This window comes from Sceloporus occidentalis, unplaced genomic scaffold (genome assembly GCF_023333645.1).
Source record: "Sceloporus occidentalis isolate IW3139 unplaced genomic scaffold, rSceOcc1.0.p SCAF_1, whole genome shotgun sequence".
Taxonomy (NCBI): Eukaryota; Metazoa; Chordata; class Lepidosauria; order Squamata; family Phrynosomatidae; genus Sceloporus; species Sceloporus occidentalis.
Window position 1 is genome coordinate 96,195,560 of NW_028316981.1, and position 24,233 is coordinate 96,219,792.

The 24,233-nt window shown below is 40.9% G+C and overlaps 1 protein-coding gene across 1 annotated transcript; it reads left to right on the top strand.

The window, feature by feature from the left end:
- Positions 1-1,575: 1,575 nt before the first annotated feature.
- Positions 1,576-23,687, top strand: CXCL14 (C-X-C motif chemokine ligand 14). The gene is made up of 4 exons (XM_089503273.1): positions 1,576-1,909; positions 3,113-3,218; positions 14,462-14,572; positions 22,531-23,687. Exons 1-4 carry the CDS (start codon positions 1,846-1,848, stop codon positions 22,544-22,546), a joined length of 297 nt encoding a protein of 98 aa, XP_089359399.1. The 5' UTR covers positions 1,576-1,845; the 3' UTR covers positions 22,547-23,687.
- The last annotated feature ends 546 nt before the right edge of the window (positions 23,688-24,233 follow it).

Sequence of the window (24,233 nt, forward strand, 5' to 3'; positions counted from 1 at the left end):
GCACTCACAGCCCTCTCTGTGGGCACATGTGCCATGGCCCCAGCACAGAGTTTGCCAGAGTTTGTTACTGGAAAGCCAGAGGGACACGACAATTTGCAATAAACAAGTGGGTTTTGGGTTGCAATTTGGGCACTCGGCCTCTGAAAGATTCACCATCACTGAGTTAGGGGAAGAGAAGCCAGTACTTAAACAGAGAATGTAATCCCATGCCATGGGTCAAAACCAGATTGCTAAAACATGAAAGTGTCACTCAGAGATGATTACATCAGATTTTTGGCTGGTTTCTAAATGAAGGAATGTCATCTCCATAAATATACCTCAGATCTTCCAAATGCTCAGTAGCAATTGGGTAGATTATCATATCAAAATATTTAAGTTGAAAACCACACTTCTATGATATTCAAAAGATTGCGGTGTGGTACAGTGAGCCAAAAAGAGGCGCCTCCCCGGTGCCTCTCTTTGCTCCCTAGGAGCATCGCAGCAACTAAATTGCGCAGCAATGCTGCAGAGCAAAAAAGGAGTGCCTGGAAGCGGTTCCTTTTTGCGGCGCTACTGCACCGCTGCAAAGCGCCAGAGACAGCACAATGACGTCGCAGCTGTGCCGCGCCATTTGGAAGCGGTGCAGCTGTGACGTCATCATTACTCACCCCATCTGGTGGGTGCGCCGCAGCTGTGGTTGCGGGTCCATGACATGTGAGGGTTGCTGGGCAGGTGGGCGCCGCAAAGGTCCATCTGTTCCGGGCCTGAGACACTTCCGAAATAAAGGACAGTCTTATCTTGTAAGGACTATACTGCAGAAAGAAACATCATAGAGACATAGTTTTTTGTAGGTTTTTCGGGCTATGTGGTCATGCTCTAGAAGAGTTTATTCCTAACGTTTCACCAGACTCTATAGCTGGCATCTTTCTCTAAAGATGACAGCCACAGATCCTGGCGAAATGTCAGGAATAAACTCTTCTAGAACATGGCCATATAGCCCCAAAACCCCACAAAAATCTATGGATGCCGGCCATGAAAGCCTTCGACTTCACATCATAGAGACAATTCTTCACCATTTGTCAAAAGCCACCTGTTCCACAACATCATCATGACTCCAGTGACAGCCATTGGGCTACTTCAGTGTATACTGATGCCAAGGCCAGAACGCCGATTCTTGGGCCACCAGAACATATTGCAATGTGCTAGTGACTCTACTTGGATGTTCTTGGAGGGTTTTTGCTACTTTTGCACACTAAGCAAGTGGGGTTTGCTGAGAGAAAAATATTCTGCATGTTCATCCCTAACGGCACCTTATGAAGCATGGTCCTCCTTTCTCAAAGATGCAGCCATGGCAAGGATGTGATAACTCTTACCCACTCACTCACCCCCCTCTGCCTCACTTTCTCCTTCTTTATCAATATGGGTTATTATCTCTCAAAATACTCAGCAGCCTTGAGCAGAATCAGCTATTTTCGCTCCCTGGAAGTCCCTCCCATTGGGGGGGGGGGGAGAAATTGCAAAATTGCTGAAAGTAATTGAGTCTCTCTGCATATTAATGAGCTTGAGGAAAAGGCAGTAGGGGTTGTTTTAAAAGAGGAGGAAAGCCTCCCTGCTCAAGCAAAGAGCAGCTGAACCAGACAGAGTGCAAGAGCAGCAGCAGCAGCAGCAGCAGCAATAATAATCCGGAGAGCAGATCAGAGGCAGTCACTTTAAAATTCATAGCCTGGCTGGCAACACCAAGCCTCACTCTGACCACTGCATCTGGTTTTAGAAAAACAAAAACAAAACAAGGGCAGGAAGAGAAAGCATCTCATCCAAGGGAGAGTTGAGTGAACATACCTTTAGGGTCTCTGAGATCTTCTCATCATGAAGCTCTTGACAGTAGTTTTCCTCTTACTCTTCATTGTAATCTGTTTTACCAGCGTAGAAGGTAAGTTACAGGTTATTTGCTGGCTGACACCCATTTCACTCTTTTCTCTTTCTCTCATTTCATCTTTATTGCTTACAAGTAGTTGACTGAAATCTTGCTTGAAAGAGAGAGATGCATCTAAGCATTTTTTTAAAAAAGATAGATACAGTTATAAAAAGAAAAGGGGAAAAGGTGCCAACTTCTAACGCCTTTCTTCCTTTGCATTTTAATTTCTGAATTTAAGGGAACAGCATGGGATATACAGTAGTTCCCTCCATTTAACCTGAACCCTTTTGGGATGCTAAATGAAAAGCACAAGGGATGTTTATAAAATGAAAAGTGCAGGGGGGGGGGGGGAGTGCCAACTTCTAATTCCTTTCTCCCTTTGCATTTTCATCTCTGAGTTTAAGGGAACACTGTGGGATGTAGTTCCCTACATTTAACCTGAACCCTTTTTGGGATGCTGAATTCAAACATATAAATTCAGAGTGCCAAAAGTGAGTTGGATTTGAAGTGTGCCACGACAACCAGATTCAGCAACCCTTCAAGTTTTGGTTCCGTAGTTTCTGAGTTTAGTCCAATGTTATTTGGAGGTTCAATTTTGATAAGGCTTGGTATGCTTTTGTTTGTTACCCTTTGCAGAAGAAAGAATGCTAAAGAACTTTTTAACATTCCTTTTAAAATATAACCAAAAGAAGTGAAGAACAGTAAAAGGCATGTTTAATCGGTCATATTAAATATGCCTTTAATATGGTTTTATTTTTCTTAATTTACACTTGTCATTAAGCTTGATCCCAGCAGGTGCAGTTTTAATAGGGTTTTTGTTTTGTTTTTTGCCACATGGCTTCAAGCACAGGGTTGCAATTCTGGGCATAATTAATTGGATTTTGGTCCTATTAAATTTAGTGGGTCTTACTTTTGAGTAGACATACATGAAAAGGATGCCTATGCCACTGACTTGAATTTAAGGTGTATGTAAGATTGCAGCCGTAAGATCTCATTCAGTGAAAAAAAACCTGAAATAGATTACTTACAAGTGCAGCAAAGCTAAGATAAAAATTGTTATTGTCTTTTTAGATTTCATCTACAGATACATCAACTTTTTCAACAGATGTTAAAATAACTCATGAATCTATTAAAGAAAATTGGGATGGGAACTACCTTAAGAGTTTGTGCCATGCAATGCTTTCCATATATAAATGTGTAAATACTTTTTTCTTGTAGGATCAAAATGTAAATGCTTACGAAAGGGACCCAAGATAAGATTCTCTGATATACAAAAACTTGAAGAGAGGCCAAAATATCCATATTGCAAGGAAAGAATGATCATGTAAGTCCTGCTTTTTTATATGGCTATTGGATTTAGGCTTTTTTTCCTCTGAAAATTTAAAAATAAAAATAAAAATGCCTCCTACAATTTGCTAACACATTCTGTAACTATTCTTAAAGTGTGCCATCTATGTCTGATAAGAATAATAATGCAATCCAATCCATGCCTATTCAGAAATATGTCAGTGGATCTTACTCTCACATAAATGGACTGCGCTCTGAATCGGCTTAATATGTAAATTGTAAGAAAGTTAATTCCTACAAATATAAGGAACATAAGATTGCATATAAAGCTGTTGATTGATATCAATATCTCTCCATCAGTCACAATTCCATAAGCTGATCTTATTTTCACATCAGCAAAGTAACCCAAATAACCTGTTATAGAAGACTACAGCATGGTGCAATACTTTAATCCTATTTCATTCAATGGTATTAAAATAATTTAATTATGGGAAGAATGTTATTAAGGCAACTTGTGTGTTGCAAACCTGAGCACAGCTCCTTAGAAATAAATCCCATTAAGATCTGTGGGACTTTCTTCCACATAATAAATAAATACACATTCCACATAAATATTGGGCTGTATCTGAGGAATTTCTCTTGATTGAGCTGAGTAACTGGTTTTAATAAATCAAAGTTACTAACTCTCAACATCAGCATTACCTCTGCCTCTCCGGGGACATGTTTTAACATGTACTACTTTGAATGAGATCATTCTAACTCGCTGTGAGGCATGTCAAATTAAAAAAAAAAAAAGATTAAAACTTTTCCCCCATCATTGCCATGTCATTTGTCAGAAATGTGCTAAGCAAGGAGTATTAAATGAAAACAATTAGGATTCCTCCTCCAGAGGATTCTGGCTTCGGAACTAGTTACATAACAAGTGTAATCAACTTGTTCTTTGCTTAGAAAGAAGGAGAATGTTGTGGTTCACTATCATAGCCAAGTTTTGTTTCTGCTAGCTGATCCTAGAAACACAGCCACCTTGCTTAGGCAATAAAAGGGCTCTCAGCAATAGCAATGCTGTCTTGAAGGAGGCTGTTCCCTCCTAAATGCTAAATAAAATGGAGAATGGGAGCAAAGGAGGAACTACCATTCCAGCGTCCCTCATCTTGTTTATTGCTAAACTGGACCATGCTGGCCCTTGAATGATTCAGTTGAAAGACTCTATGAAATTGCTGACTGAGTGAATGCTGTCCTAAATAACCAGTGTTGTGCCTTGGGCATCTATTACAACCACATAATTCAGGACACACCTTTTGGTTCAGAACAAAGCAACAGTACTGGGGGAAAAACCTATCCCAGCTATAGGTTTCACATTCCTTTTGGTTACAGACAACAAACAGAGGTATGCATCGAATAGAGGCTAGGCTCTAGCTTAACAGTAGAATCATTGGCCTGTTACAGACAGCCAAAATAAAGCTGCTTCGAGTCACAGTGGAGGTATGGTGTTTCAATGATGCATGCGTCCTAAGAGTCCAGAAGTCGCACCAAAGCCACGCTCCAGCCGTAAGGACTGGAGTGCAGCTTTGGTGTGGCTTCTGGACTCTTAGGACGCATGCATCATTCAAACACCATTCCTCCACTGTGACTCGAAGCAGCTTTATTTTGGCTGTCTGTAACAGGCCATAGAATCATAGAGTTGGAAGAGACCACAAGGGCCATCCAGTCCAACCCCCTGCCATGCAGGAAATTTCAATCAAAGCATCCCTGACAGATGGCCATCCAGCCTCTGCTTAAAGACCTCCAAAGAATGAGACTCCACTACACCCCGAGGGAGTTTGTTCCACTGTTGAACAGCCCTTATTGTCAAGAAGTTCCTCCTAATGTTGAGGTGGAATCTCTTTTCCTGCAGCTTGCATCCATTGTTCCAGGTCCTGTTCTCACTATGAGGAATTATTTGGTGAACCATTTGTCAAAAATTACTAGCAGGGACTCTTCAGGATTTCAGGCAGGATTCTCTCATTGCTATGTCTGGACATCCTGAGGATTAAACCTTGGACCATCTACACACAAAGCATATATGCTGTATCACTGAGCTAACACTCCTCTTACTCCTTTTTATAGTGGGTGCATGCCTGGTAGTAAATGGTAATGAAGGAAATTAACAGGTTGCATTTTTCACCCTACTGGATTTGTCAATGGCTGCCTCCACAGTGCAGATCATTAACTTCTCTCTGTGCCAAAAACTACATGTTCCTATTGAGTTTTGTTTCTACACTGTTAACAGCAATTGAAATGATTTGCTGTCCATGAGTATGAGAAACTTGTTAGATACTAGGCCATCACTATTTGATCCGTTTCTGTTTTGTTTTGTTTGTTTGTTTGTTTTTTGCTTTTCTTCAGTGCCAAAAGCAAACACTATTATGAGGACTTTTTTAAAAAAGACACAAACACTTCAAGGTATTTGTTTAATTCGCAGTGGTTCTCATACTAAATGGAAGTAGAATAAGATGATTACAGTGGTCACTATTGTAATACAGAACTTTATAGGCAAAACAGAGTCTTCTAGTTCACAGTAACTTTTTTGAAGTCTCCAAGCAAACCTAACCAAGATAACCTGTTGTTGTTGTTTTCCTATGAGAAGTCCAAAGGTGTTTTTTTTTTCAAGCTAGCTGAATCTACCAAGTAAATTATCAATAGCTCATCAGACTTTTCTGAGGGCATAAAATTGTATCACAGGTAGATCTGTGGTTCTTTTGAAACATTTAAAATAATTATGCAACCATTGTGGTTGACATCTGAATCAGAAGACCAAAGTGGGTTTGGGGGCATCTTAACCATTTCCTGCCCTAATATATTTTTTTTCACTTACAATTGCCCCATTCCCCACCGGCTAAAATATACAGACAGATTCTAACTTCAGGGTTGCTGTGGGGATTTACTCCAGGCATCTACTAACAGGAAGTCTCCTGTCCCAGTTCCTGGGCAGACCATTGGACCCTTTTTTGGACCCTGTCACCTTGCTCACCAGAGCCCGAAGCATGACAGAGTCCTTGCAGCAAGGAACAGTAGACCTCCATATCACATTGCCACTGTCTCTAAGTCCACAGAAAATAAAAGCTCCATCATTTTGGTGGTGTTGGTTTTGACTGCAATTTTAGCAGAAGAAAAACCTTACATTAAGCATTTATAAGATCCATGATTTTCAAGATACTAATGTCAAAGTATATATTTGTAGATAAATTTTATAATCAGTGCCCCTACCAAAAACCTAAAATATTATTTGAGTCAGAATACAGAGCTGCAGATGAGGCAATTCCTCGAAGTCTCTTGGTACAGATAACTGAATACATCTGATACACAGTTCATAAAGAATATACTAGTTGAGGAAAGGCTTGACATAAGCTTCACAAGATCTGCTTTATTTTTGGACTTTTTATGAAAATCTAAGGTACTGTCAATGTGCAAAAGAGAGAATTCTAAATCCAGGAATTTGTTTTGAGTATCAAAACTGAACAAGGTTCACAGTAATTTCACATTAAAAACCACTTCTAGTTATTTGTGTATGTGTCTTCATATCACATATCAACTTATGATGACCCCATAAATTTCACAGGGTTTTCTTTGTTAAGGAATACTCTGAAGTAGCCTTGCCAAGTCCTTCCTTTAAAATGTAGCCCTTAGCATATAGCATTTATTGGTGGTCTCCCATCCAAGTAAAAAGGAGGGCTGACCCCACTTAGCTTCCAAGATGAGATGGAATCTGGTGCCTTTAAGTTATTTAAGCCCCACTCCTAGTCACCTCAAGGTTTTCTTCATTTTACTACTACTTCATTTATTTAGTCAGTATTAGCCACTTGACATCATTCAAATGTGGAGGCAGAGGGGATCATTTTCTTGCAGATATTGTTAAGTAGGTGGAAGTTTTGAAAAATCCTATACACCGTACTAATTGGAATGACCCATCTGATTCTATCCGTATAGTTAGGAAGAAGGGGATTTTCCCCATATCCTAGTTATTTGGAAATACTTGGCTTGCTTTCCTACATTGTTCTTCACTTCAAATGAAATAAAACCCTTAACATACCTATTTCCTCCCAGCAGGCTGGAAAAAGGGATTAGCAGACAAACTTCATTCCATTCAATTTCATTCATTAATTCAACCAATTTGAGGGCTGGCTCTGCACCTTGTTCTGCTCCAGTTTAAATTAGAAAAGTTCCAAAATAGTCTGGAAATTGGTAGACATGCAATTTGCCACAGTGCAAAGCTCTCATAAGCCTTGCCTTGTGGAATACCAGTTCAGAGCAAGATATATGCACACTGGTTACAAAATGCATCCAATGAAAAGGAGCCTTCCTTCAGCAGTGCAGTCTGATTGTGAATCTTTTCTGCAGTGTGCATTTAACAAATACCCAACTATATCTCTACATGCTGAAGATCAGTAATGGGTAGTGAGGGAGGCACATTTTGAATACTGAGCTATTGTGCTTGTGTGGAAAATTTTTAAACAAAATCCAGAAGAGATTATGAATTTCTAGTGAATCAGGGCTAGCTGTCTGCAAGCAATACCAGATTACTGAGAATCTCAGAGAGAAATTGTGATGGGGAGAGTTTCCAAACTTTCCCAGGATCATTTTATTCCAATTAATGTTACCTTCTCTAGGTTCTCCGATCACTCTATTGCTTATAAGTTTATAGTAAACCTTGTTATCTGCCTTCTAGCTGATCACCTTATGGTGACCCTACTACAGGATTTTATTGGCAACGTTTATTCAGAGCAGGTTTGCCATTTGCTTTCTTCTGAGACAGAGAGAATATGACTTGTCCAAGATCACCCAGTGGATTTCCATGGCCAAGCAGAGATCTGAGTCTTACTCTCCCAGAGTCCCAGTCCAACACTGAAACCACTTCAACTGAAAATTGAATTCAAATTGAGTCAGTTTTAAAAAGTAAGAAATCACATTCTCTGCATAAAAATGGCCCCTGAATCTATCTACAGTAATATAACATTAAGGACCATGAGACATAAAAATACAATAATGCAACATGCAATCAAGCACTTCAATGGGCGTCATAAAACCAACAGTCACCTGACCTAGAAATAGCAAAAATGAAAGGCATCATGATAGCATCAGCAGTGTTCAATAAACAAGAGAATCAGTGGTGACGAAATGCCTTCTAAACAACCACCACAACATATCTGCATATAGAGGAAATCAATTCAGTAAGATAGGCTTATGGACTTATTTGGGAAGAAAACACAACACAATCATACAGACTTAGTGTAGATCAAAGCCCCCTAAACCCAACATTTTGTTTCACCTTTGTCAAATGTCCCTACAATCTGGTATTCAGAGCACATACTACCTGTGAGAATGGTATTTCATATAATTAAGTATTCTGTGGTCACTATCAAATCACACACTCTGTTTATCATTTAAAAAAAAATGATGTTGCCCATATAAGTAATTGACGTGGCATTCAAAGTAGCAACGCAGTAGAGTTGGCAAGGTGAACATTCATGGACAATGAAGAGTGCAGGCTAGATAGAAGAAAACTGAATTTCAGAATTTTTTGACCTAATGTGCCATGCCCAGAACCCTGAGAAAATATAATCAACATGCTAAGTTCTCTTCAGCAGTCAACAAGAAGAATTGAGTAAATGAAGGTAATCCTTCACTGGCATTGTTGATATGGACTGCTTTAGACCTCAGTGTGAGAACTGGAACTAGAAAAGTGATTGCTTCACCATTTGGGAAGTAGAGGGGGACAATAGCAACTGGCAGCTTTCAGGACAGTAGAGAGGGGAATCCATGAATTCTTTCTGGTTTTTTGTCTCAATTTTAAAGGACCTTCCAAAGGTGCTAAATCCTAGTCTCCCAAAACCATTTCAGCAACTTGGACACTCCATTATAGTTTGGATTAAAAGGAGCTGCCAGTGGGTTGGGAGGAGATGGTCATGCAGAGTTTTCTGGCTGCTTTGTACTGTATCACCTCCTAGCACTCCGTGGCCAAGAAAGGAGACCATCCTTCCTTTCTTGTTCCCTACTTCTCTCCTTCTGTCCTTCTCTCACAAAAATATGAGCCAAACCTTCTATGTGAATATCAGGAAATGGGTGTTCCAACCTTCCTCCACAATCATCAGTGTGCCAGTGACCTCCTTTCCTGACAGGTCCTTACAAATTGCCAAGCCCCCATAAGGTACAGAGGTAGCAATTTCCCAGTCTACTTGCATACACAGTTATGTCTCCGTTACAGTAGTAACCCATAAACTGACAAAGAGTTCAGGAACGTGCATCAGCATAACAAAAGCACTGTGAAGCTTTCCTGCCCAAGTACTAGCTGCCAAGGACCTAAGTCTGGGCCTCAAAGTTTGCCTGCCTGATGGGAAAACCAAATAGTGTTATGCTCTCACAAACAAGATGCCAACAGAAGCTGGATCTTGAAAGGCCGTCAAGAAAACAATCACAAGCTTTTCCAGGATGGGTATGGGAGAGACGTGTGCTCCAGACTTTTAGAAGCTCAGCCAGATTTGGCAGTCGAAGGAAAAGGCAGAAGCCATGAGGTACAAATGTAAATGAAATGCTCATTAGGGAAACTTTTCACTCACTCTTGATAAAAATCATCAAGAAAACACACACGATTAAACCCCCTTTAGTGTGAGGCACACATCTCTCCTTTCTCAGCCTTCTGAAGTATTTCATTTCCCACTCCCCATTTTCCAGTCACTGTCAAGTAATCCTAAAAGGTGGTTATCCTTTAGTGGCTAGTACTTTCCTTTTCCTTCCTTCCTTCCTTCCTTCCTTCCTTCCTTCCTTCCTCTTTCTTTCTTTCTTTCTTTTATGGTGCAACCTAGGAATGTATACTCAGAATTATGACCCACTGTGTTCAGGTAACTATATAGAAGACTGCAGTCTTAAGGTACAGCTTGCACAGTGGGCTGCACTTGCATGTAGCTACATACACAATTACTCTGTGAATGCTCTTATAAGATTGCATTTAAATTTGATTTGAAAAAATGAAGCTTGAACTATAGTGTGAAGAGCTCCTAAGTTATTGTTATCATCATCATCATTAAACTACTATGTGAATTCATGTATGTGATAACTTTCCTGAATGATTTGTCTCCACCCTTTGACTTCAAAGATATAATAATTTACCAAATCTTTTTGTGAAGAAATCACAACTCTTGAAGTCTTTGATAATGACATGTTTTTCATTTTGACTGGAGTTTTTGTTTGAAAAAGAATTGCGTTTGGTAACATAAGGGCCTGAACAGTCAGGCCAAAATAAAGCTGCTTCGGGTCATTTTGGAGGTATGCTGTTTAAATGACACACACATCTTAAGAAGCCAGAAGCTGTGCTGCAGTCCTTAGGCCTGGAGTGTGGCTTTGACGTGACTTCCAGCCTCTTAGGACACATGCATCATTTAAACAGCATACCTCCAAAGTGACCCGAAGCAGCTTTATTTTGGCCTGACTGTACAAACCCATAAGTTAGATTTATCATGTGATGGTAAAAAAAAACCTACCTTAAAAGCAGTTTAAATCAGTAGAACCACAGAGAAGGGGGGCTCGTATAAAACTGCCTCAGAATGCACCTATTTAGAAACATGTGTGCTGTCAAGAAGAGGCTGTTGTTCATGGATAACATGAATTGCTTTGCCATTAAGATGCTCTGCATTCCATCTCAGGTAAGGAATTTTAAGGAGTACATCTGGAATGTAGTATATGGTGTAGAAAACCTGTTACTAATAAATTCTGAAAATAGTTCTCTAGGATAATTATTTATCTGCAGAATGCAAGGCTGTGTGAGCATGCTGGACCACAGAAAGGAAGAAAGCTAGGGCTTGTGGAAAATCCAGTGTGAAAATTAGCAACTCGAGCAGACAGGATTGCTGGAAGTAGAACAAGTCCTTACAAGACAAACCATTGGCTCCTGGCACAGGTTCCGTCAAGGCTCATGGTTTCCCATCTTGGCAAGGGCCAAGTATGACGTAGAATCCCTCATTACTTTAACAGGTCAAAGGAAGCTAAAGAGATGCCAATGGACAGAGTGACTCCGGAGCCTGAGAGGATATGACAGGTCCAAGAACCATTGGCCTGTAGTGCTAATAAGCTCCGTAAATGGAGCTCCAGAGTACAGATGCAAAGCTTCCCATTTCTAGCCCCAGCAATTCCTGAGCATTTCCACATGATTTCCTGAATCCATCAAGGGTGAGCTGAATACAAAAAATAGAATAATGGTGAGATCCTATAGCACAGATTTGGGAGTTTATCACACAAGCCCTGTTCTCACCACAATCATTCTAGTAAAGGAAACCAGATACATAGCAGTTTGGAAGCATTCCCTCTCACATTGTCCTTGCAATAGTGCAACTGAGACCTCACACTCTCTTCCACCACCCACCACCCCCAGCCATACTTCCCTACTCTATGCCCTACTCAGTGTGCCTTTCAGAGTTTTATAATATTATTTTTGGTTTCTTTTAAAAAAGAAATACAGTTTCAGAGGTGTGTTAATATGATTTTTAAAAAAGTAAAAATAAAACAATATAAATTTTTTTAAAGGGGATAGTGAGGAGGAAGGAGAACAGGGAAAGAGAAGGAGACATTGACACCAAGTGACTGCCCAATCCCAAAACAGCTGTGCAAAGAACTTATCACACTTGAGGTCTAATGGGACAGCAGCACATTTGGGGCTTATTGGCAAGTTTTCTCATCAGTGACAAGATGTGTTGTAACCACACTTAGAAGGCAAGGCAAGGCAGTGATAATACAGTCATGGCACTGTTACCTCCCAAAAGTGGGGGGAGTTGGGATCACCACCACCATTGATGACATGATATTGCCAAACATATCATTTTTGAACTTTAATGGCCATTTAAAAGCCATGTGTGATAAAATCCATAGTTACAAATGCTTAACTATATATTGTGTAATTAATCCAAGTAGATCAACCCCTCAGAGCTATCTTAACAGACGCATCCACACTGAGCACATGGAAGTCTGTTCTGCTGGTGACCACAGTGTAGCAGAATGACATTGCCAGCCCCTCCTGCCGCTGATCTGTGGTGGGATCAAGGGTTGTGATGGGATCCTGGGTCTGATGGTTGCACCAGTGTCCACTCTCAGGAAGGAGTTGGAAATGTCATCCTTCTGCCAGCAGAGCAGACCTCCATCACTCAGTATGGCTACCGACTGTTAAAGCAGGTCTTTGGGGGAATTTCAATTGTGTCAGTAGCTCCACAATTGCATACAAGAGCACTGAGCAGTTACGAATGCACAAATACAGCTTACACATTCATAACTGTCCCACAGGATGCCAGCTACAGGGGGGAGGTATTGAATCTCCTAATGCCTAGAGCTGTACTTGTGGTGATACACAGTTGATGAGGAACTATTTGACACATGGGAAAGTTGTGTTTTTAGAATAGACCTCCCAGAACCTCCAGCCAGCAGGGTCAGTAACTCTGCCAATGAAGGAGGATTGTAGCTAGACTTCCCTTCCTCCTGCCCACCTTCCCACCTATGCTCCCACCTATAGCTTTTTGATGTTGTCTGAGCTAATAACACTGTTAACTCCCAAAGGTGGTGGGAGTTGGGATCACCACCACCATTGACGACATCTCCTTGGTATTTGGGAGAAATTGTTAGCTCAAAAAGAGGCCTGTGAGAGGTGGGTAACTTAAAGGAATTTTTAAACCTATGTATACTTGGACTAACTGCAGAGAGACTCTGGTGTTGGTGAATAAAAAGTTTTATTTAGAAATGTACAAAGGCACACACAAACACATAAAACCAATACAATTTCAAGAACCATACAACCATGAAAGGTTGGATAGTGAGAAATCAAGAGTTAAAGGGGTGATAATTATCAGTCCTGAAGAGGAGGTTCCATGAAAGATGAAGAGTGGCTCAAATGGGGTCACGACATCGCTATATCGTTCCTTTAACATCCCAAAGTGTAGTGGAATCGTCATAACAGATAGACGATTCCAAAAGATTATCACATGAGGTTGTTAGTGTTCTTAAAACGTTGATATAGCAGAATTCAGCAATAAATGATTACAAAACGATTTCAAAATAGTTACATTCACACACTGGACACAGTAATATTTCAGCAACGATTTAAGAACACTAACAGCCTCATGTGAAAATCTTTTGGAATCGTCTATCTGTTATGACAATTCCACTACTCTTTGGGATGTTAAAGGAACGATATAGCGATGTCGTGTGAAAATCTTCTATGTAAAGAGCAGAGCTCTGTTCTGTGTGACAGAGCCTCAGTCCATAGCTGCAATTGCTATCTTGATGTTTAAAAAAAGATCTGATGGTCTTTTCATTATCAGATGGGCAATAGAATTTCAAAATTACTGATGGTTTTAAATTTGGACAAAACATTGATTGGATTTGGGAGAACCCCAACGGGTTGGATAAGAAGGGGTGAATAGGGACACAGCCTGGGGTGAGAATGAAATATGGTTTTTAACTACTTTGCAACAGGATTCACTCCATCCCTATTGCAAAAGGAGCTCTGGTGGCGCAGTGGTTAAATGCCTGTACTGCAGCCATTCACTCAAAACCACAAGGTTGCGAGTTCAAGACCAGCAAAAGGGCCCAAGCTCGACTCAGGCTTGCATCCTTCCGAGGTCGCTAAAATGAGTACCCAGACTGTTGGGGGCAAATTAGCTTACTTGCTAATTAGCTTACTTGCTGTTCACCGCTATGATCTTTGGAATAGTGATATATAAATAAAACAAATTATTATTATTGTTGTTGTTGTTGTTGTTGTTATTATTATTATTATTATTATTATATGCAGAAAGCCTGGGAGAGGTTAAATGAGCAAACTCATTTAAACTTTATTTAGTGCTTTCTAGCCCTCCACATGTCTTCAGGCCAGCATGCTTTCCCCATGTGAAACTTCCTAGTGTTCCAAAGGTCATTGTGACCTCTTAAAAACATACCTGTCTCTAATTATCAAATATGAAAGTATGAAACCCTAAATTCAGCAAGAGGGGTGCTAACAACACAAACAATCTATTCAGCAGTGCAGGGTCTCCAAACGTGATTACAGCTGCTCAACCATTACACCGTTCATAAACATTTAATGGTATTGCACACAGCTCAGAGCACTGGTTTCTGAGTTGTCTAAACCACAAAGGGCAGGTAAGATATCCAAAGTCATTCTTACCCAACATCTCCAAAGACCACGCTATTAGCTATTATGCTATAAAAAAAGTTTGTTAAAATTAGAACAGCTAGTCTGTACTGACCATTTCTCTTTCATTTCAGAGTCACAATGAAATCAAGATTCCGAGGTGGACATCAGTACTGCTTGCATCCCAAACTCCCAAGTACAAAAAGATTACTGAAGTGGTACACAATATGGAAAGAGAAAGAGAGGTGCGTATTAATCAGATCCAGCACAGGATAACCTAAAGTTTAATGTATGCATTTAGGCAGTGATGATGTATCTTGAATGCTCGACCTGAAATTACAGTGACAAGTGTGCTGTTGCTCCTGGCTTTCATACTGTAAGTTCAAGCCAACTTAAAAGGAACAATGTTTCACTACCAATTCAGAAACCAGATTTTAAAAAAGAAAAGAAAGAGAGATCTAACATTTTAATCCTGGGACATATTGTCTCTGCCTAATCCACCTCATAGGCTGGGGGCGGGCAGGGGTATGCATATGATGATTTGAGAGAGCCAGCGTGGTGTAGTGGTTTGAACATTGGACTATGATCTGGATATCAGAATTTGAATCCCCACTTGGCCATGGAAACCCACTGGGTGACATTGGGCAAGCCACACACTCTCAGCCAGCAAGGGAAAACCTCTCTGAAAAAATTTGCATAGAAATCCCTGTAATAGGTTCATCCTAGGGTTGCCATAAGTCAGTAATTTCTTAAAGGCACACCACAACAATATTATTTTGAGCTCCTTGCATGTCAGAAGGGAGGGATACAAAAATGAATAAAGTAAATTTAAGGACCCATACCAAGGCCAATGAAGGTGGTAAGCTGATTTCTGTGACCTTGGGAGGTAGTAAACCAAAATTCTGGGACAGCAATTGAGCTTGTTCCTGAACTGAAGATGATTACTCAGTGGTAAGTTCCATAAAGTTCTATAGGATTTACTTCTGGTGAGCCTTATGTTTTTCCCCCACCCTTCCTCATGTCCTTATGACATTTCCCTACCCCTGCCTATTTGCAAATGTACTTGTGGCAGTTCATTGGGAGTTGGAGAGAAAATGGTTTGTACTGCTAAATGTCAGCTATTATGTAACTTTATTTTTCCTTGTTTACTTTTGAAAGGTGACAATTTATAACAAATGACATAACATAGTCAATAACTTCAGCTTAAATAATGTGAAGAGTTATGCCTTAGCGTAACAAGAAAACCCTAGGCTCTTTGAATAGGCCTGTCTAGACAAATGTCGTAACACCATGCACCATACCACCAGCTGTGATGTTTGGTGATAATAGCTGGGGCCTCCAGCTTAACACTTAATTTATGTTATTTCTTTGGCTTGTTAGATCTATAATATCAGCTTGGTCTGTGACAAATCATTGTGGCTAACTAAAAAACAAAACAAAACAAAACTGACACATGCAACGGAAGTTCCATTAGCTGATCTGAAGCTGCTCAGAGTTTATTACCTATGTCTGCAGAACCCTACACAACCAGACCCCTGGTTTATCCCAGCATCTGAAGGCTCATTTTCACTTTCTCATTTAACTTCACAGGAATGCTTAAACATGCCACCATCCTCTGTTATTAAATGCTAGGTGGAAACAATGGAATCCAGTGGCCAGAATCCTGTATCAGTTTATACTTAATTAAGTACTTAACTAAATAACCTCTCCTGACCCCACCCCTCCAAATCTCATGGAAAATCATTCGACCATGCTCTGATCATTGGCAGGATGGACTTCCTTCTCCCTATGGAGCTGATACCCAATAAAGTAGGGTGAGGGGTGAGTTATGATTGTGAAAATAGTGTCAAAATCATAACTCAGTAGTGGTCATGAATATGAATAAATTAATTATAATTGTTTCACATTCATGATCACTGCTTAGTCATGTTTTGACATATTGCTATGCCACAGTTGCCCACCTAAGCTATAGATATAGCCATTGATTGGAATAGAAAAGTACTACACTTGTGTCTTTATCCCCACCCCCCTACCCCCCACCCCCCAAAAAAAAAAGAATAGGAAAGGACATCTAGCCTTCCTAAGAACCAATCTCTCTTACTCCTAAGACATTGGGAAGGTAGCAGTAGTCCTTGGGCTAATTTCAATAACCTTGGCAAAAAGATCAGTGTTGCCCTTTGACAAGAGCAGTTGCTCCTTGCTCTGCATGGGGATGAAAAGGACGTGGGGTGGAAAGAGTGTATGAAGAGATTGCGGAGGTTAATGAGGGTGATAATTATCAGTCCTGAAGACAGGTCCATGGAAAATGCAGAGTGGCTCAGACCATATCTGAGGGTTACACAGGGGGAGCCCTTGTCTGTGAACAATGTGGAAGATATTTATACTCCATTTCATACCCTCAAGGAGCATTTTGTATTATATTGGGTATAACAAAGGCCTTAATGGCTTTCCTAGAGGACTGACAAAAGGGTCTGAAATGGCTAATAGCTTTAGCTCGAGAGTGACAATACAGTGATTGCATTTGATACAATCCCTTAATGATAGGATAGGAAGGCTGTAGATGAACATCGTCTTAAGGTGGGGTAAAGGACATGACCACTGACTGCTTCCATTGTAAGCCAAAATACAAAGATCTGGCTGTTTATGAGTGGTGTGTTAGTTGGAAGGCTCCAGCAGATATGATTTGTCCTCCTATGATTCTCTCTGTTTTGGCCAAAGTCTAGCGACACTATGGTTTGGATCTGTCCCAAATGTCCTGGAATCCTGTGTGCAAGAGCTGCTTTGTGAGTCAGTCTTGGTAAATAATTTAGGGTGGTTAGGATGCCTAGTCTGCAATGGTTTTCCTGCGGAACTTCCAATGAAGAGCAGCTAAAGATGTGCTGCTTTGTATATTCAACTGAGAGAACCCATTTCAGAGGCTGCCCTTATGGTGTGTCATGCCCAATAAAGACCTATTACACCATTCTACTAGTGTAGCTGCCACTCATTTGTAATAGCACAAGTGCAATATTTTGAGATGAACTTTCTGAAGAGATTGAAGATGAGTCATTAGGGACTCCTGCTTGCAGGAACATGCCATCTCACTCCTCCATTTGCATTATCATGCAGCCATTCCAGAGAAATGCTGTAATATCAAGTGCTGTGCCCTTGGTTGAGGTCTTGTGTATTGGTTCACAAACCCAAAGCAATGTTAATATTCAGTCCTCTTCCCCAAAAATCTTCTCCTTCATGACTTAGAGATCACAGAAGAGGCTTGTGGTATAAGAACAAAATAAATGCTCCATTCCCACACTTAATAGCCAGAATATTGATCATAAGATCACCCTGGCTTCTCAGGAAAGCTTAGATGAATAGAGGCTTATGTAAATAGCCCTTTGCCTTTAGCAACAGGGTTCATTGAACTTCAGCACACCTGCCCTGGGGTGGAACAGCAGAAGCAGATGAACTTTGAAGAACAAAGAGCCGGCTTGCAGGCAACCCTTCCTGGTAATACTAGCTTAAGGGACTAACAAAGCAATGAACAGGCTATTCACAGAATCCAGGCTTGCTACCATAGAGGTCAGTGGGGATTTTGCCTGGAGAAGATGGACTGAGCCCATCAATTTGTTTTTAAATTAGGTATTAGAGCATTTTCAAGATAAATGCTATGGAAGACTTTCTCTCTTCTCAGAAATAATGCTGATCCTAATTGTTATGTTACTGGAGCTTGTTTAGAAAATTCAGTATATCAGATTTGATAACTAGCTCATATTTGAGACTACAGTTCCAAGCATATTTAGCTGGGAATAACCTCCATGAGCACCAGAACCTGTATGTAAACTAGAGGCTTTTTCTAGTAACTTGTTAAAGATATTTTTCAAAGACATCTTTAGAGACATTTGACAGGAATCCTATTGTAATGCTGTTTTCTTGTTGTTCCTAAATTGCTGTTGTTGGTGTGTATTTTTTTAAGCATGAAAAAGCCACTGAGAAATAAGGATTATAATGTTTTTATAGTTAGTAATAATGACAAATCAGTTTTTAAAAACTACCCTGAGTAATAGCAACAATTTCCTTTTTGAAAAGTAACTCGCCATGCTCTTCATTATATACATAATTCTGAGTAACCTTGTCTAGGGCTCCTCAGTAAACACAGTGGAACCATTTCAAGGCTTTTTCAAAGGGCAAAAATGTGGCTAGATTTGTATATTCTGAATTTCTGTAAACTAGGTAAAGAAGGGCCCTCCCTCCAGTCCATCTGCCATAGTCCAGGCCTGAGAGGTAGAGAAGATCTACAGGACTTTTCCCCTTCCCCACTGCCATTCCCTTCTGCTTTTGTGTCTTGTCTCTTTAGATTGTAAGCCTGAGGACAGGGAAATGTCTAATTAACAATTTGTAAGCCGCTCTGATAGCCTTGGCTGAAGAGCGGGGTATAAGTAAATAATAATAATAATAATAATAATAATAATAATAATAAGGAAATCCATAGCTCTTGCATGTACTGAACCCATCCCAAGCACAGATCTTTATATGTTCTTAAAGAGCTATATAGATGATGGCTATATGGAACCTCTCTGTTGGCTGTATCAGTGAAGGATTCTGAAAGTTGAAGTTTGGAACCGTACATATTCTCCAACATTTCACAGAGAAAAATACCCAACATGTATGCAGAAAACGTCATAAGAATAGCAGGTTTAGACCCAGAAGAAGGAGGAGTAAAGATAAGAGGAAGGAATGTCAACAATCTTAGATGTTTATCACACTATACTCTTATAGTGCTACTATTCCACTTTGACTGCTCTAGCTGCCTCCTGTTGCATTCTGGGATTTGCAGTTTTAAGGAGGGGTATTTAGAATTCTCAGGCAGAGAAGTTCTCTGCCTGAGAATTCTAAATACCCCTCCTTAAAACTGCCAATACCAGAATGCAACAGGAGACAGCTAGAGCAGTCAAAGTGGAATAGTAGCACTATAAGAGTATAGTGTGATAAACATCTTAGATATGTGGATGCCACCATATTACTAGTGGAAAACATCACAGATCTGGACCTACTAAAGAAGGTTAAATATGAAAGTGCAAAACCAGGCTTAATGCTGAACATTAAAAAAAAACAACCAAAAAGTAATGACCACCGAAGAAATACATAAATTCAACACAAACAATGAAGACATTGAAATAGTTAGAGTTCCCATAACAAGGATCAAACATTGATCAGAATGGTGACTGCAGCCAAGAAATAAGAAGAACAAGAATAGGAATAGGAATAGGAAGGGCAGCTATGAGAGAACTAGAGAAGATCCTAAAGACTTACAACAGAGCACAAATGTCAGACTCGTCCAAGCCACAGTCCTCATCACCATGTACAGATGTGAGAGCTGGACAATGAAGAAACAAAATAGGAAAAGAATCCACTCATTTGAGATGTGGTGCTACAGAAGAGTGCTGAGAACACCTTGGATAGCCAAAAAACAAAAAAACAAAACAAAAAACCCCAAAGAAATGGGTCCTTGAACAGATCAAACCAGAAATCCCCCTCAAACCCAAGAAGATGAAACTAAGGCGAGATACAAAAAGGGCGGTCTGCTGGAGCCTCCTTTTCTGCTGGCGGGAAGCTACTGTGGATAAACTGTGCAGTTTTCCCGCCGGCACAAAAAGAACCCGAAAAAAGCGGGTTCTTTTCCTGACACACTTGTGACGCCCGAGTGTGCCAATGGCGCACTCGTGATGTCACAAGTGCGCTGCAACGTGTGGACACTAAGCACCCGTTGCATCAAAATGGCAGCGCCCGTGTGTACAGGGCGCCGCCATTTTGACGCCCTCATCACATGCTAGGGGTGAGGCACGTATGGGTGGTGTGCCCCCAGACAACCCCTAGCACATGACGAGGGCGCACTTTAGGCCCATCTGGAGAGGGCCATAGACTGTCGTTATTTTGGCCACATCATGCGAAAGCATGACTCACTTGAAAAGACATTAATGTTTGGAAAGATGGAGGGTAATAGAAAGAGGGGTAGACCACATGCCGGATGGATAGACTCAATCAGGGAGGTTATGAGCAAGAATCTACAGGAATTGAGCATAATAGTGGAGGAAAGGGGGGCTTGGAGAGGTCTCATCCACAGGGTTGCCATAAGTCAGGACTGACTCAAGGGCAATTAAGAACAACAACAAACTGCCAAGCAGCATCAGAATGTGGTCAAAAGTTTGTGGCCAAGTAACAAGAAGTCCAGTGTTACTAATAAAGAAGAACACACAAGCTGAGCCTGCTGAGAAGAGCAAGATCCTGTGTCCTCCCCCTTCTACCACTTCTTCTCTGCTGAGTTATTTGAGGGTAAACTACTTTTGTAGTTTGAACTCAAGTCCCTTTTACATCACACAATTGTTATTCCACTTGAACTGCCACAGCAGCTTCTTGTGGAATCTTAGAATTTGTGGTTTGTAGTTTGGAGAGGCACTCAACCTCTCTGTTGATAATTCCAAATACCCCTCTCCGGGCTCATTCCCTCTGGCAAGATGAATTGCTTCCTGATTTGCTTCTGTCCCATTTTGGAAAGCAAATCTAAAAGGCCTTCAGTTCCTATTATGAAGGGGATCTTTTCCTTACCTCAGTCTAAGTGTTTGACAGTGGATCACACTCTATCAGAGTGTGGTGGAATCTCCTTCCTTGGAGGTCTTTAAACAGAGGCTGGATGGCGATCTGTCGGGGATGCTTTGATTGAGAGTTCCTACATGCAGGGGGTTGGACTGGATGACCCTTGGGTTCTCTTCCAACTGTATGATTCTATGATTTAATTTGGCACAATTGTAGTTCCCACTGGCTGTGCGCTGCTTCAGAATCCCCTGTCAATCACCTGTGATGTAGGCAGCACCCTGATTTGGTAATTGGGGGGGGGGGGGGGGCTGAGAGATTGTGACCTGAGGCTGAGAAAGTGTGACCTGAGCTGCCGTTTGCTGATGCTGGGAAAGTCGCCCCATGCAGGTGTGCATTGGGGGCTTGGAATGTCACTCCACACAGGGCCCCAGCGGGGAATGGGGGAGATGGAGGCAGGAGCCAAGCTGAGGAGCCCATTACCTGCCCCCGCCTGGCTGAGGAACCCTCCCAGCCCAGGCCCACCACTCCTCCACCACCCCAGCCTCCCATTGCCACCCGCACTCCCACCAGCACCAGCACCTGCACCTACAGCACCACCACCATGCCACCTCCTGGCCCTCCAGACCCTTTGCCCCTTGGAAGCTCACAGCCTCCACTCCCCGCCTCTCCTTTTGCCTCGTGCTCCTCCAGCCGGGTGTGAGGCAGAGGAAAAGCCACTAGTTTGCTGGCTCATTCCTCCTGGGGTCCCTCTAGGGCCAGATACAAGCGTGGCAGTGGGGAGGGAGACCCTCTAGGGCCTCTGGAGGGTCCTGCAGCCCCCGCCACCTTGAGGCAAGCTGGCCAGGCTCCTCTGTGCCTCCCCCTTGCCTGGGACACTCGTCCATGGAGGCTCCAGGGCTGCATGAGAGGACCAGGAAGAGAGGAAGGCAAGGGACGGGTGCAGTGAGGATAAAGAGGAGGAGAGGGAGCCAAGGAGGGTGAGGGTCCTGAAGAGAAGAAGGCAAGGCAAAGTGGTAGTGTCAGGAAAGATCAAGGTTTTGGCACTGTAATCGATCACATATGGATTGGCATCGATTACAAATGGAAACTAGGGTCATATAGCCCAAATGGTACTGTGAATTATATGGTAGTGGGAACGGGCTCTCAATAATGCAGATCCCAAGATTCCATAGGTTGCTGCTATGGCAGTAAAAATTGAATAGCACTATAACTGTGTCATGTGAAAGGGCACTCAGTTTGCAGCAATTGAAGTAAGCCAAGAACAAAAAGGAAAAGATGGAGGAGGAGGAGAAATAAATGGGACATTTTAAAAGGAGCTGAAGGGTGGGATAACGGAGGATTAATTAGGACTGTGTTTGCCAAATCAGGGCTTTTGGAGAGTATAAGAGTAGCTTCTCCAAGTTCTGATTTAAATCAGCATCAGACTGCTAAATCCATTCCTTTTGGTGGCCTTGAGGTTGCTGACCAGAGAAAAGAATCCAGAATCCAGTGTTCACTTACTAACCTTAGGAGGCTGTCAGATTGATCATCTGTCTTAGTTTTTCAGTCACCGTAGGGTTGTTTGCTTTGTTTGCATTTCAAATCAGCTTCTCTGAAAAGCTCATTCCATTTGTTTGCTTTTTAATATTTCCAGAGTTTATGAAGAATAAGCAAGCACAGCCCAAGAGACAAAACAGGATGATTTGGTGGACACGAGGAAGAGACAGGAAATGGAAGAGATGGCTTCTCACAAGATGTGACTCAAAATCTATATTGTTATAAAGCACTTTTTACCAAGGACCACTTTTTACACTTTATAGCTGTAAAAAAAAAATCAGCCAGATTTCATAAGTGTCTTTTACACACTAGATTTCATACATGCCTTCTTTGTAGTGACAAATTTCATGATACATAATCTTCATTTAAAAGTTACCATTTTAAAATATATATATATATATCATTGGTTAGTTGTTCATATATCACTATGACTGGAAATTGGGCTTTATAAGCTCATTCAGTGAACCATAATTTGTAAAAAAGAAAAAGTGTTCTAAAATAGTGCTTCCTCTTTGGCACTGGGAAACTTTCTATGCTATTGTAAAGATTTCTCATAGCTGAATGTGTCCTTTTCTGTACAGGAAAGACAGGTAAGGTACAGTTTTCTGTTTAAAATGATACACACTGCAGTACAATTTCAAAAATAAGGTTTCTCAGTGATTATGAAGTAGATATAAACAGTTTACTTTTTAATCCCTGCTCAGTGTGTTATACAATATGATACCACTTTCTTTCTTTCTTTCTTTCTTTCTTTCTTTCTTTCTTTCGTGTAAGACAAAGTATTTCTAAAGCAGTTTAATACAAAGAAAACACTTTTTTCCCCACATGAAGTTCATATGAAAAGTTTGCGCCTTCACTATTGGGATGTTTTAAGCTTTAGGAATGTTGTGTATGGTTCCTTAGATATTTAGTTTGAGATTATCAAAAAGTATACCTTTTTACTGGGGGAAAACAGTCTCTGGTGGGAAGTGGATATATTTGTTTTAGTCACAGAGCAACATCTTTCCTTTGAATGTAATACTTTCAATGGTAAGCAGTGCATTCCTCTTTTTAAAATTATAAATAACAAAAACTACCTTTTCAATTGTAAATATACTACAGGAGATTTCCCTATATTCTCTTTCCACATAAAGTATTGTACTGCTAAATTATCATATGCTATTTAAATGTTTGAAATATTTAGGAAGTTGCATGCAGATTTCTTATTTCTTTCTATGACCAATGGAAAAAATAAAGAATAAAATAAATTTAAAAGGACTGAAGGCTGCTTTTCACTTGATTAAAAAGCTTGAAACTCTATGACTAACAGTGTATGGATTATTCTTACCAGGAGCCCGGGTGGCGCAGTGGTTAAATGCCTGTACTGCAGTGACTCACAAACCATAAGGTTGCGAGTTCAGTACCAGTGAAGGGTTCAAGCTCGACTCAGGCTTGCATCCTTCTGAGGTGGTCGCTAAAATGAGTACCCAGGTTGTTGGGGGCAATTAGCTTACACTTTGTAAACCACTTAGGAGGTGCTTAAGTGCACTGATTCGTGGTATAGAAATGTACTTGCTGTTGCTATTGCTATTGCTTACTATAATTCTCCAACCAAGTACCTTTTATTCATGTTGATGAAGTAAGTAATAAATACTCTGAAGACAGAAGGTAAAATCTTTCTTCTAACTATACACATACAAAGAGCTTGCTGGGGTGATGGAATGGCTCACAAACAGGGAGGAAGTCTTTCATCACTCACTCATTCAGTTACTCATACACACACATATTCTATCTATAAATAAATATTATTTGTTTACCGTT